Source organism: Phycomyces blakesleeanus (assembly GCF_001638985.1).
Source record: "Phycomyces blakesleeanus NRRL 1555(-) unplaced genomic scaffold PHYBLscaffold_9, whole genome shotgun sequence".
In the NCBI taxonomy this organism is placed as follows: domain Eukaryota; kingdom Fungi; phylum Mucoromycota; class Mucoromycetes; order Mucorales; family Phycomycetaceae; genus Phycomyces; species Phycomyces blakesleeanus.
The window spans coordinates 1,357,546-1,370,457 of record NW_017265142.1 but is presented as its reverse complement, the minus strand read 5'-3'; the positions used below and the strand labels follow the sequence as shown (position 1 = coordinate 1,370,457).

Here is a 12,912-nt window from a genome sequence, read left to right as displayed (position 1 = left end):
TGTTGTCCAACCGTACCAAAGAAAGAAGTGAGGAAAGATCGGGGGAAGGGGTGTCAGTAGAAGGTCGATGTTCAAGGCAAGAGATAAACCAAGGACAGAGGACCATCCTGCCAGAATCAATCTGTTGGAAGAAATGACCGATACAATTATGTGCCCGAGAAAACGTACCACGAACCTTGCGGACAAGACGGTCATCAGTCTCCAGAGAAAATGCATCAGAAACCAGAATTGTTTTCAGGTTCAGAGAAGAGTCAACAAAGGGTGGCGCGTTCATCCATATTGAAGTTAATGGGAAGTGTTGGACCACAGTTGGCGGCAATTGCAAGTTGGATGGGAGAGAAGCTGGAAGAAGTGAGGTACAAGCGCGATGCAGTGGAAGAAGTGAAGTCGGGCAAGTTGCACTACTACAGGGAAACAAAAGTGCAATACTGGCAGAAGGAGCGCGAAAGTTTAGAGGAAGTATAAATTCGAGGTATGGCAGTATAAAGGAAGTAGAAGAAAAAGAGTGAGAATGCAAGATAGGGAGAATCCAGCGCAATTGAAGAGCTCGTTGTTGATGATCAGGATCAATCAGGCCCAAACCGCCTGATTTGCGTGGCAGACAGAGAAGCGGCCAGCCAGGGCTACCGAAACCCAGTCGCAGGAACGAGCGAATATGAGTGCGAATGGCAGCAAAGGAAGATAGCAGTGCAGGAGTCACGTATAGCATATGCCATACTGAGCTGAGAAGAAGTGAGTTTGCCACAATACTTTTACCACAAACGGACAAGCATCTTTGAGAAAGTAGCGTGCAATGGTTCCTAAGCTTGACCAGTAAAGCCGCACGGAAGGTCTCAAGCTGGGACGGATGTGAGCTCAATGGGAAGCCTAGGTAACGGATGGCAGTGGCGGAGTGACGGTCATGTCGACTGTGAATATCAGCAGCATCCAATACAGGGCCCCAATCCGGATGAAATTGTCCAGACATAGCAACAGCAACTGTCTTATGGAGATTGACTTTCGCGTTAGAGGCTAAGCCAAATATATGCAAAAGGTTGAGTAGACCACTCATCTCGGCAGGCAGAGAAAGAAAGACGAGAAGGTCATCGGCATAAGCAAGAAGTTTGAGTGGAGGTGGTGAGAGCTCAGGAGAGGACGATGAGAGAAATGGCGGAACCAGAAATCGGAAACCACGGATGGCAGGAGAAGCGAGAATGGATCTAAGCAAAGGTTCGAAGGCCAGGTTAAACAGCAAGGGGGAGAGAGGATCACCTTGACGTAGCCCCTGGCTTTGTAGAAAAGAAGAAGATATGTGCCCATTCACATTCACGTGGATTTGAGTAGAAAAGAAGAGACCACAGATGGAGTCAACAAAAATTGTGGGGAAACTGGCTCTGGCCAGGACAAGACGAAGATACGCAGGGTGGACACGGTCATAGGCCTTCTCCTGATCCAAAAGAAGGGCAACACATGGGTCTTGGGTTATTTGTGCATGTGACATGGCAAGGCGTGTCAGCAAACCATTGTCAGCAATAAACCGATCTGCCATAAAACCCGTTTGGAATGGTGTTATGAGTGTGTTGATACCATATCGTAAACAGGACGTAAGCATTTTGGTGAACAACTTGGCATCACAGTTTATAAGAGATATGGGTCGCCAGTTGCGGAGAGAGGTAGTGTCACTGGCTTTTGGTAGGAGAACAAGTACGGTTTCCAGCCAAGATGGAGGAAAAACACCATGCAATGCATTATTATAGACTTGAACTGCAAGATTTTGGACCGTTGGGTGACAGAAGAGCCGAGCCCATAATGGGTAGGGCAAACCATCCATCCCAGGACTAGAGTTGATGGGGGTGGCTTTAAGGACAGACAGAATGTCATCCAAGGTGACATCAGCAATGAGGTAGGCAGAGTCAGTGGAAGACAGACGGGCAGAAGGTGGGAATTTGTTGATAAGAGAGTGTGCAGCAGGATAGTCAATGGGTTCCGGCGAGTAAAGAGATTGGTAGAAAGAGCGAGTATGGCCAAGCAAATCCGCGGGAGAGGTGTAGATCGCGCCAGTGACAGGGTCGACAAGAGAGGAGATAGTTTTTGCAGTGGCTCGCTGTTTGAGCACACGAAAGAAATATTTCGAAGAAGACTCGCCAGCTTCACACCATTTAGCACCAGATCTGGCAGCCAAGGTGGAGGCCCGAGACAATTGTATGGTGGCAAGCTCATGTTCAATGCGGAGAAGTTGAGGAGAACGAGTATGAATTGCAAGTTCATTTCGAGCACGATGAAGATGGCGTTCCTGATTTCGGAGTTGACGTTGAACTCGTTTAGAGTACGTTAGGGCGAGCTGTTTGATAGCATGCTTAATATGATCCCACCGAGAACCGGGAGACATGTCAGGAGAGAGAAAAGAGTCGGCCTTATCCAGAAAGTCAGTAATGAGAGCATCAAATTCATCATGCAGGAGATATTGCGTATTAAACCTCCAGACTCCAGGACCTGGTGGGCGAGAGAAAGGAATGGAGACTGCAAGAAGGCAGTGGTCAGTCCATAAAGGATTGATAAATGTTACATCAGGGCGTTCGGTAACAATGCTGTGTGGACAGAAAATGTAGTCAATGCGTGTGCAGGTGCGAGAGCTGTGGAAAGTGGGTAATGGGGGTGAAGAAGAATTAGTGATGGCATCCACGCAATTACCCTGAATGTATCCTTTCCAGTCCGGTGGATGGCTGCGACGATGGCTAAGATCACAGTTAAAGTCCCCCAGAATAAAGGCGGGCAGGGAAGGAATGACAGTAGGGAGAGTGCGTGCTAATGAGGAGAAGAAAGTACGCCGGTGGGAAGGAATGTTGGGTGCATAAATAACCACAACTACAAAAGGATTAACATGATGGTTGGTATGTGTAACCTTGACAACGAATGCACGGTTGTCAGGAGAAACATGCAGTTGAGATAATTGGAGGAGGGGATCGAAAGAGACGAAGCCGCAATGTGGGGTCCATAGGCTGGCCTGTGCTTGGAATGTAAGGTGAATAGATGAGTGATGTATAGGGAGTAAATGAGTCTCTTGGAGAGCAAGTAATGAAAGGGAAGGGGAAAGGGTACGAAGGTGTCAGATGAAAAGAAGTTTTGGGGATTGCGGGTTATTGATGGTAGAGAGGAGACCTCGAACATTCAAGGTTCCTATGTGAAGATGTTGTACAGTCATTTATGAACTTGGCTGACCTGAGCGGTCAGACTTTTCAGTTCCATCAGTCATAGGTGTGTTACCATCCAGATCAGTATACGGGAATGCACCTTGGGCGCGAGTCCGGAGAGTGGCCTCAAAAAGAGACTGTCAAAGTTCATCATCAGTGTAAATTGCTGGGTTAATGCCATCATCGCGACTATGTAGGCCTCGGGCGCCTGGTGAGTGCTTGCTGGCATTGAGCCCACGGCCAGTCGGGTCATACATAGTTGTATCAAATGGAATTGGGGGATTGTCGTTGTGTGGGGTCCGGTTTCTGGTCGTCATGGCGCGAGTATTCATCACTGATATGGAACGGCGACGTATTGTGTGTGTAGCAGGTGGGTTGAGAATGGGTGAAGCATGGGTAGGAGTCAAGGTTGATGAAGTGACTGGTGGTACGGGTGTCTCTATCATAGCGACCGAGTATTGGTGTGCGCGAAGGGACGCAGTATCGGCAAGTGCAATCTGCTGCTGCTCTTGGATAGCCCGCTCGGCTTCGATATTGTCTGGATGAGTGGGGCACTTGCAACTGTCTATGGCGTGACCAAGAACACCGCATCGTTGGCAGCGAGGTGCGCAGGGAGGACGTTTTGTGCAGGAGCGTAGATAATGCCCTTCCTCTCAGCAGTATCCACACACAGGTGTGATATCGGTGGAGTGGAGCTCAGCAAGGCAGGAAAGAGACCCACCAAGGTGGAGACGGCTTGGGAGACTGCGGACTTCATCTTGTCCAGAGGTGTCTAAATAGATAGTGGCTTCACCACGGAAAGTACCACGGTGTGAGAGATAAGCTCTCAGCTGAACGATTTTGCCAAAAGGCCAGAATGCATTTTCGATGGGCTCGAGTAGATCTGTGCTAGGATCGCAGGCGTTAATATGGTAAAGATTAACCTTAACAATGTGGCTGTTAGAAGGCAATCTTGGTGTAGCAATGATTCGGGTGTTCTGATAGGTCAACCCATCAGACGTTGCTTTGGTGCGGGAGGAAGGGTCAGTAAAGAAGGCTTCTGCCAGAAGGTCTTTTGAGCAAGTATAACGGAGAGTGAGAGAGGTCATCCGGCCTACATGGTCAGAGAGAACATCATCCACGTCCCTTGCGGGAACGAGTTTTCCGAGATTAAACAAGACACTCATTGGATGGATGGTACTAGCCCATGCAGCGGATGCAAGATCCACAATCATATTCTTGTCAAAGTTGGGAGCAGTGAAGATGTGCAAAGATTTGTTCTTTGGACGTAGTGTTATAGACTGGGCACGGTTAGGTGGGTTACCTTGCCGTAACGTGTGTGCCCTGTCCTGTGGGTTCAATCCCTCAGGGGTACTCATGTCAGAAAACGTTAATTGGTATTAACTTGTATCGGTTATATGAATTTCTGTAAAACTATTCTTTAGCGGAGAAAAAGAGCGGTTAAAGAAGTATTTGTCTGCATTAAAAAGAAGACTCTCTTACAAATTAGAAATCTTAAAGTATATTTTCCTATAAATATCAACTATAGATAGTAAATAATTATATAATAAAATGTGGAAAAGTATATATGTTAAAACAGCATCCATGTCTGCTTCTTTTTATGAATTAAATACAGATTCAAAAGGAAATATAATACTTTTATAATTCAAATATACAATATAAGCATATATATTATATATTCAAATAATGTTAGCAGACTGAGAAGCAGTATTGCTTTCTAGTAGAACAATATTTTCTTCATGATTTTAGGTATTTTTTTTACTTATTATAAGTATACTAAGTATTTTAGAGTAACTATGATAAAACTATATTGAAATTCATGTTTTTAAAATAATATTTGCTTTATTTCTACATAATAAAGTTAAATAATTTTTGCAGTGGTACTTATTATTATAATCAAATTTTATTCAAAATATAATATATTTTATTAATTATAAAAAAAACAGATATTATATAGTATACTTTTATTATCACTTAAACTATAATCTCTATATAAATATATAATATAAATAGTAATAATATTTTTTTTCTTATAAAATAAAATCTTACTATATTTTTTATTTATATTTTTTTTTAAAAATTTAATTCAATAGGGACTTTGGACACATCATATAAAATATTTTTGAAACATTTAACCATACATGTAATTTCATACGGTCTCATGTTTCATTTTTTTTTGTTTGTATGGAGCTGTGACAGGCTCAGATTTATTAAAGTTCTCTGAATGAGTAGGGCAAAAGAGAAAATTACAACATTTGTTTTGAGGGTTTATGGGGGTTATTTGATGTTTTTGGCTTTTTGGTTTTTGACTTGTTTTTGTGTGATTTAAACTTTTTTTTTTGTTAAAATGTTAATGTGGTGTTATGCGAGGGAAGAGTCAGCGGAGTCAAGCTCGTGCTCTGAGCAGATGCGGGAGATTGATTTCCTAGCAGTGGCAAGAACCAAGAAAGGTAAAAAAGGAGCAGAGTTAAAGTGGAGTGTCCAATGGTAGTCCCAGATAGCAAGGATGGTCAGTCCGAAAACCAAGGCGGCTGGAATACTAGGGTTCAGCGTGGGAGGGAAGAGAAAGGATGTGAATGCCAAGGAAAGTGCAGAAGGTGGTGGGACAGTGCTGAGAAATTCTAACCAAATGCCTAACCACACCGCAGATTTCAAAGGACAAGAAAGAAGAAAATGCTCTTGCATCTCGATTGACATCTGGCAGATATTGCAGAGAGGTGAAGGAACAGTGAAGGGCATAATGTGGTGCAGAAGAGCTCGGCAAGATAGTTTGTTGTGTAAGCCGCGAAACCAAACATTACGGGCCTGGTGAGGAAGTGTGAAAGACCAGAAAGAGTGCAGTTGGCGAGGGCTAAGATGGGGGCTAAGTGGTTGAGCATTAGCATGATGATGAGAACAGGTCAGCCAATAAGAGCGCGTGGACAAGCGTGACCAAGGTTTGCCGAAGACCAGAGCAGAGATGAAGGGATCAAAGTCAAAGGGGGACCCATCTCAAGGAGGCATATCCAAATGTCGCGATTCTAGGATGAATGTAGGAATACAAGCTCTGAAAAGGATAGGGTGAGCCACAAGTGAATGGTCGAGAAGTCTTTGTAGGATATGATTAAGAGTGATAAATCGAGGAAGAGGTCTAGCAGGGGCAATGGGCATCAGGACGTCCAAATTATGATCAATTTGGTATAGGTGGTTAACCTTCAGGTCTCGCCAAGATTGTCGGTAGGGCGGATGAGAGGGAGGGCTATTAACCATGGCAGACAAGGGCAACATAAGGCATGTGGATAGATTCGTGAAGATGTCGTCAAACTTGTGTGGGAGGTGGTCCATGGCCTTCAGGACAAGATGAAGAGGCGAATCCAGTGAGCGATGGGTGCGAGGTCTAGAGTCTGGGAAGATCCAAAGTAGAAGGGGATCACAATCCGTATTCTCAGTGCGAAGGAGAGAAGCCATCTATTTGGGGACCAAACCACGGGGACCCAATGGGTTCTGGATTACTGGCTTGAGCCAACGAAGCTGAAGAGCGCATTGCTGTGTAATCGGGTTGAGGATGCCAAGACCACCTTGAAAGCGAGGAAGGCAGAGGGTGTCCAAAGCAATGGGGGGGGAGGAACGAACAGAAGCGGAAGAAATGGCACATCAGAGTGCATATTTTTTTGAGAAAAGAGACAGGGAAGGATACTACGCACAAGACATGCCAAAGTTGGGCAAGAATGAGAGAGTTCATGATGGTGGCATGGCCGTGGAAGGACAGGGTGCGTGAGCTGTGTAGAATACAGCTATTCTCAATCTTAGAAAGAAGGGTCTGGCCAAATGAGTCTCATTGGGCAATGGAGGAGAAAATTGGATATCCCAGACAGCAAAGAGAAGAGGAGGAGGTCCGGTCATGCCAATCCGTAATATTGTGGGTCCATAGATGTGAGGACCAGTCTGGCAGGGGTGAGCCCGAAAGTGAAAATGTCTGCATCTTGTGAAGATTTACGCAGGCGTTGGAAGCCGCAGCATAGGTGTTGAGGTGGGTGTGGAGGCAAGACAACTGCCCTGTGTCAGAAAGAAAAACAAGTAAATCATCAGCATACGCAAGGAGTTTGATCGGTGACAGAGGAGAAAGACCAGCAGGAACAGATGGTTGAAAGCCCAAGAAGGACTGGTCATGGATCACTCGTCATAGTAGAGGCTCAAAAACTAGATTGGACAGTATAGGGGAGAGAGGGTCCCCTTGGCGTAGTCCCCGATATTGAGGCGGAGGGTGCGAGAGGAAGCCATTCACATTTATTTGCAATTTAGTAGAAAAGAAGAGGTTAGAGATCAAGGTGACAAGAGAGGAGGGAAATCGAAAGTGTGTCAGTACTTGGCGAAAATATTCCGGATGTACTCTATCATATGCTTTCTCCTGATCGAGGAGAAGTCCAACACCAGCTGATCCGTCCTTGGCGGCTTGTGCCATGACCAGCCTGGTCAGCATTCCATTATTGGCGATGAAGCGACCCTGAACGAACCCTGTCTGGTAAGAAGAGACAAGTGAAGTGACTGTGGGAATCATGCGAGCATTCAGCAATCGGGTAAATACCTTGGCATTGGTGTTGATCAAGGCAATTAGGCGCCAGTTCTTCAAAGAGGTGAGATCGCCCTTTTTTGGGAGCAGGCAAACGCAGGTGGATTGCCAGGATTCCGGAAAAATGCCTTTGATAGGGCGTCGTTGTAGACTTCCGAAACCAGATCACCACAGACTGGGTGGTCTAGTATCAAGCAAAGGATCTCGTAGGGTAAGTCATCGGGACCGGGACTGCTAGAGGTTGGAGTGCGTGACACACCAGAGCGAATAGTAGACAATGACAGAGGACAAGTGAGGGCAGTCTGCCAACTTTCTGACAGACCAAGGTCAGAAGGCAGGTGAGAGAGCAGGTCGTCCAGAGCAGATTGGTCGATAGGGTCCGGGGTATACAAGCCTTCATAAAAGGCGGCAGCTGCCTCGGTCATCTTTTCAGGGGTGGAACATATTTCGTTTGTTGCAGGGTGGCAAAGGCTGGCAATTGACTTGCGTGACTGACGAGTGGCGATGGTGCACTTGAGATATCCAGCAGAGGTCTCACCTTGTTCCCGCCAGTGTTTCCCAGCCCTAAGGGCCATGATCTCCACTCGTTCAAGTTGGACTTGCTGCAGAAGCTGCTCAACAATAGGCAGCTGAAAATTCTGTGCAGGCTGGTGTCGAAAATGGTGTATTAGTCTGTCTCTCCGTTGTTGCAGGCTTGCTTCCAGGTTGGTGAGAGAGGGTTGGAGGTGGCGAGAGAAACACTTGATAAAGTGTATGGCTTCGCTCTTTATTGAGTCCCATCGTGCTTGAGGAGAGAAGTTTGCAGGAAGGGCAGGGATGAGAGTAGATAGAAGAGTGTTGAGGTCGGCGCAGAAAGATGTCAACCTGGCAAGTTGGGGGTTAGCACGCCAAAGTCCCTTACCAGAGGATTAGGTGGAAGGGAGAGCCAAGCGGACGGTCTGTGAAGTTTTATAGAATAAAATCAACAGTAAAAAAGATTGAGACGTATATAAGAATACTTTGAGACTGTATATAGGTTGTCTTTATTAAAGAATACAAAGTTGTCCTTTTTATATCAAAACACGATCTGCTTTGTCAGTCACATCTTAATTTCTTAAGTCTGAGTTCATTTAGATATTAGAGAGCTGGTACTGCTATGTTTATAATTTAATTTAATTGCAGTGTTCTCATATTAACTCAGTGCTTACTGAGCTGTCATAATTACAGTACTTACTGTAATTAATTATTGGTCTTATTGATTTACCATAAGTAAAATAAATAAATTATTCATTTGTTCTTGTAATGATAGCTGTTTTACTATAATAATAGGAATATGTTCTTAGATGTAATAAATCCAACAACCAAGTGTCTGGATCACTACACGATCAACAGGCAATGATTGGACCAGTTTTGGTGAATATATCTCACCTGGGAGTCAGTAGTGCGAGAGTGAAGATCAGGAGAGGCAAGAATATAGTCGATTGTAGTGGAAGACAAGGCGCGATGGAAGGTGGGTTGTGGGTTCTGGCCAGGAGAAGTGACACAGTCAACCATATGGTTGTTCAGAAACTGGAGCCATGCTAGTGGGACACGACGTCCGAAAGCGTAGTTAGAGTGAATGGCATGGTTAAAATCACCTAATAAAATGAAGTTGAAAGGATTGGATGGAATGAGGTCAGGTGTCGACAGTAAGGAAGAAAGAAAATCATAGTGGGGAGTTCGAGAGGCGGGAGCATAGATGACACCCATCTTGCATGGAGAAAATTTATTGTCAGTATGAGTGACAGTTGTAATGATGCACCTGCCGCAAGGACTAAATAAAGGGTCTGTGAGAATAATATGGGGGGAGAGGCATACAACACCACAGTGTGGCGACCATAAAGATGAAGATGACCAAAATTGTTGGTCAAAAGTGTCTTGAAGCATAGAAGAGGAGGCATGGGTTTCTTGCAGGGCTAGTATATCAATTCTCTGAGAGTGTAGGTGGCGTATAAAAAAGGAGCATGATTCAGGGTGTCCAACTTTGGGTAGACCTCTACAGTTCATTGTGCCTATTTTTATCATTGGTTAATCTTGGCCTCTGCGTCGAGGGCTTTCTTGCTATGTGGGGGAGTGAAGCGAGGAGGTGAGAGAGATGTGTTGTGGCCTATTGGACGTACTGTCCAAGAAAACCGGAGATGAGGGAGGCAAGAGGCATTCTGAAGACAGAGAGTCCGAGCCTTGACTCTATCCGTGAAGTCAGTAATCATGTTGTCATCTATCTCATCGTCCCAGCCCTTTGCAGGAGTGTCAACAGAACGACTTTGGAGACGAGGGTCGGAGGACGTGGTTGTTGCAGATGTTGTTGTGATGGCAGGGAGAGTTGCTGGTAGGGTTAGTTCTGCAGACTCAAGCAAAGCAGGTTTGTGCAGATTGTGCTTGGAAGCCTCGGATCCTCTGTAGGTGAGCAAGAGTACAGTCAGAATCAGAGGCTTAGGCTTGTGGATAGGTCGATCGAGCTTAACATTGCGGTGGGGGTGACAGGAGCGCTTGTTTGAGGTCTTAGAAGTCTTGGATGGATCAGAGGAGTGTGGGCAATTGGCTTGCAGGTGGCCGATCTTGTAGCATCCAAAGCACGTTTGGGTTTTGGCTGGGCGCTTAGTGCACTGGGTGACTTCGTGTCCCATTTCCTTGCAATAAGTGTAGTGGGAGCCCATCGAAGGCCACTTACAAAGTATCTTTTGCGTAGCGTTGTATGCTATTTGATACATCAGGGAATTGGATGACACCTCGTCAGTGGGGGTGTTGGCAAGGACAACATATCCAGAGCCATCAAAAAACCCATACGTTTCATGAATGGCAATCTCATGCACTTTACCAAAAGAAGACATATATTTTGTGAGCTGTATAGCAAGTTCCAGATAGGGGACATGAGGAAGCTTGGTCAGGAAAACACAGCAAACAATTGTGCCAATGGGAACAGCCGGTTGAGCAGGAAAAGATGAAATGCCGACTATCAAAGAATGAGAGCACGCTCTCTCACAGTCAGCACTGGTAGCCAGGTGGAGCTCACATGTATCAGGGGAAGAGCGAGATCCAAGAGTGATTCCCATGTTAACTTCGCGAGGGTAAGCTGCGAGAAGGGCTCTCCAGAAAGGGTCGAAGTTGGGTGACGTTTTTGGTGGGGCGGTAAAGAATACAGAGACTTTAAAGGGCCCTACATGCCAGGTACGTGGGGTTGTATTATTTGTAGAGCTAAAGATAACATGTGGTTGCTTTTCAGTGAGTGGAGGTGCATTCTGTGTAGCTACTTGTGAGTATAGTGGTGTCAGAGTAGGTGAGATTGGTGTGAATGAGGTTGCCAATGGTGGAGATGAGCCAGTGGTGGAGGGGTTTTTGACCCCTGGTGGTTCTGGAGTGTTAGTGGAAAGAGCCATGAGTCTCATGTTTCATATTCAAGGCTTCCATATATAATGAAAATGTGTGATATTACATTTATTGGCCATGTTAATTTACTAAACTCACGAACTTAAAATCATGTAATTAGTGTGAATCAAAGTTTGTTACTTTTTACCCTCAAACTGTAATAGCTGTTTAATTTTTTAGACATTAAAGCTAATAGATACTGTTGTGGTGGTTGAAGTTGAAGAAGTTTTTAAGAGGAAGAATTGAAGATTTGAGATTAGGAACGAAGATTCATGAGAACTTGTGTAGGTTTTGTTTATTGAGAAAGGATTTTGTATCAAAGTTTGACCAGGTTCCTACACTGAACTACTACTGCTATTTATATTGTTTTGGATTGGGAAAATTATATGACTGGGGTCGGGTAATCGATCCTATCTGAGCCTTAATCAGAGCAACGTGATCTTGGGATAATTAATGTATGATTAATTATATAAATGTGTGTAGTCCCAATGAAGTAGTAACATCGAAAGTAAATGTGTTTATGAGTTATAATTATGCTTATAATAATCCACTGATGTATCCTATATTATGGTGATATCATCATATGAAATATAATCACTATCATGCATGCTAAACCTGTGTGTTAAATAATAAAGTAATTGGTAGACACCTTTGACTGGAATAGCTGAAGCCTTATATTATTTCCTTCAGACTTATTCTCAATTACAGCAGTAGTCAATATTCATTTACAACAAGTATAAATATTAGAGAGAGTAATTACCTATTTATTTTTAAAATGCTTTCTAATCCTTTGTCTTCCCCCCCCCACGCTTAACCCTGTGATCCCTGCTTTCTTCATCTTTGGCCTAACTATCCTGGCTATTTGGGATCACCACTGGTCTTTCCACTTTAACTCTGTCCCTTTCCTTCCCTCTGTGGTGCTCCACACTGTGCACAAGTCAATTTCTTGTCTCTGCTCTGAACTAGAGCTGGACTCTCCATAACTTCTTCATTTTTTTAAAAAACAAAACAAAATAAAAACAAAAATAACCATAAAATTTAAAAGCCAAAAACATCATATAATCTACAAAACCTTACAAATAAATATTTTAATTTTCTCTTTTCCTATTCAATCAGAGATCTTTAATAAAATCCTGAGCTTTTTATTCCTGGCTCCATACAAAAAAATATTAATTTTTGAAAATTATTATTTTTATCAAATATCTGAGTGTTACCTATAAAACTTAGATTATTAAAAACATATAAATATGAAGTACTGTTTTATAATATAAATAATGCTTATATATAGTATTATTTTTAGTTTATTTAAAATTAGGTTAAAAATCACATTTTTTCTATTAGAATTAAACTCATTTATAAATAACAATTAAATAAATTTAAAGCAATCTAAAATATGATATGCAGAATACCACTAATTAAAACCTCACTTAGATAACTATCATAAACTTATTCAAAAATAAATAAGTAGCTACCCTCTCTATTAATAACAATATATTATAAAATTATCTTTTATTTACAATATTATTTTAATTTGATTATACTTCTTTGCCTGTTTTTATATTATAAATTATGTTAGTGTTATATATTTTGCAACATGCTAAAAACATGTGTGGTTTCGTGATGTAATGGTTAGCATCTGAGATTCTGATTCTCATTATCCGAGTTCAAATCTCGGCGAGACCTCTTTTTCCATCTTTTTCGCAAATATTTGTCGTGCCCGAATTCTTGTCAGCCAATCAGGATGACGATTACACAGAATTCTCTTTTGAGAACGACGACCGAAGTGATTTCCTTTTGCTCAAAAAAGAA

The 12,912-nt window shown here is 43.3% G+C and overlaps 4 protein-coding genes and 1 non-coding gene across 5 annotated transcripts; 1 reads left to right on the top strand and 4 right to left on the bottom strand.

The window, feature by feature from the left end:
• Positions 1-3,310: 3,310 nt before the first annotated feature.
• On the bottom strand, positions 3,311-4,528 carry PHYBLDRAFT_144961 (hypothetical protein; the record flags this gene model as incomplete). The annotated part of the gene is made up of 2 exons (XM_018431330.1): positions 3,311-3,822; positions 3,892-4,528. 2 exons carry the CDS (start codon positions 4,526-4,528, stop codon positions 3,311-3,313), a joined length of 1,149 nt encoding a protein of 382 aa, XP_018292560.1.
• Positions 4,529-5,531: 1,003 nt separating this feature from the next.
• PHYBLDRAFT_144960 (hypothetical protein) lies at positions 5,532-6,814 on the bottom strand (the record flags this gene model as incomplete). The annotated part of the gene is made up of 3 exons (XM_018431329.1): positions 5,532-6,160; positions 6,212-6,617; positions 6,677-6,814. 3 exons carry the CDS (start codon positions 6,812-6,814, stop codon positions 5,532-5,534), a joined length of 1,173 nt encoding a protein of 390 aa, XP_018292559.1.
• A 2,014-nt stretch (positions 6,815-8,828) lies between these two features.
• PHYBLDRAFT_167926 (hypothetical protein) lies at positions 8,829-9,638 on the bottom strand (the record flags this gene model as incomplete). Its single annotated transcript, XM_018435750.1, has 3 exons — positions 8,829-8,852; positions 9,127-9,335; positions 9,500-9,638. The coding sequence occupies 3 exons, from the start codon at positions 9,636-9,638 to the stop codon at positions 8,829-8,831; spliced, it is 372 nt and encodes a 123-aa protein (XP_018292558.1).
• A 120-nt stretch (positions 9,639-9,758) lies between these two features.
• Positions 9,759-11,123, bottom strand: PHYBLDRAFT_167925 (CCHC-type zinc finger transcription factor; the record flags this gene model as incomplete). Its single annotated transcript, XM_018435749.1, has 1 exon — positions 9,759-11,123. One exon carries the CDS (start codon positions 11,121-11,123, stop codon positions 9,759-9,761), a length of 1,365 nt encoding a protein of 454 aa, XP_018292557.1.
• Positions 11,124-12,714: 1,591 nt separating this feature from the next.
• On the top strand, positions 12,715-12,786 carry PHYBLDRAFT_t121. Its single transcript has one exon. It is a non-coding gene; the product is annotated as a tRNA-Gln (tRNA).
• Positions 12,787-12,912: the final 126 nt, after the last annotated feature.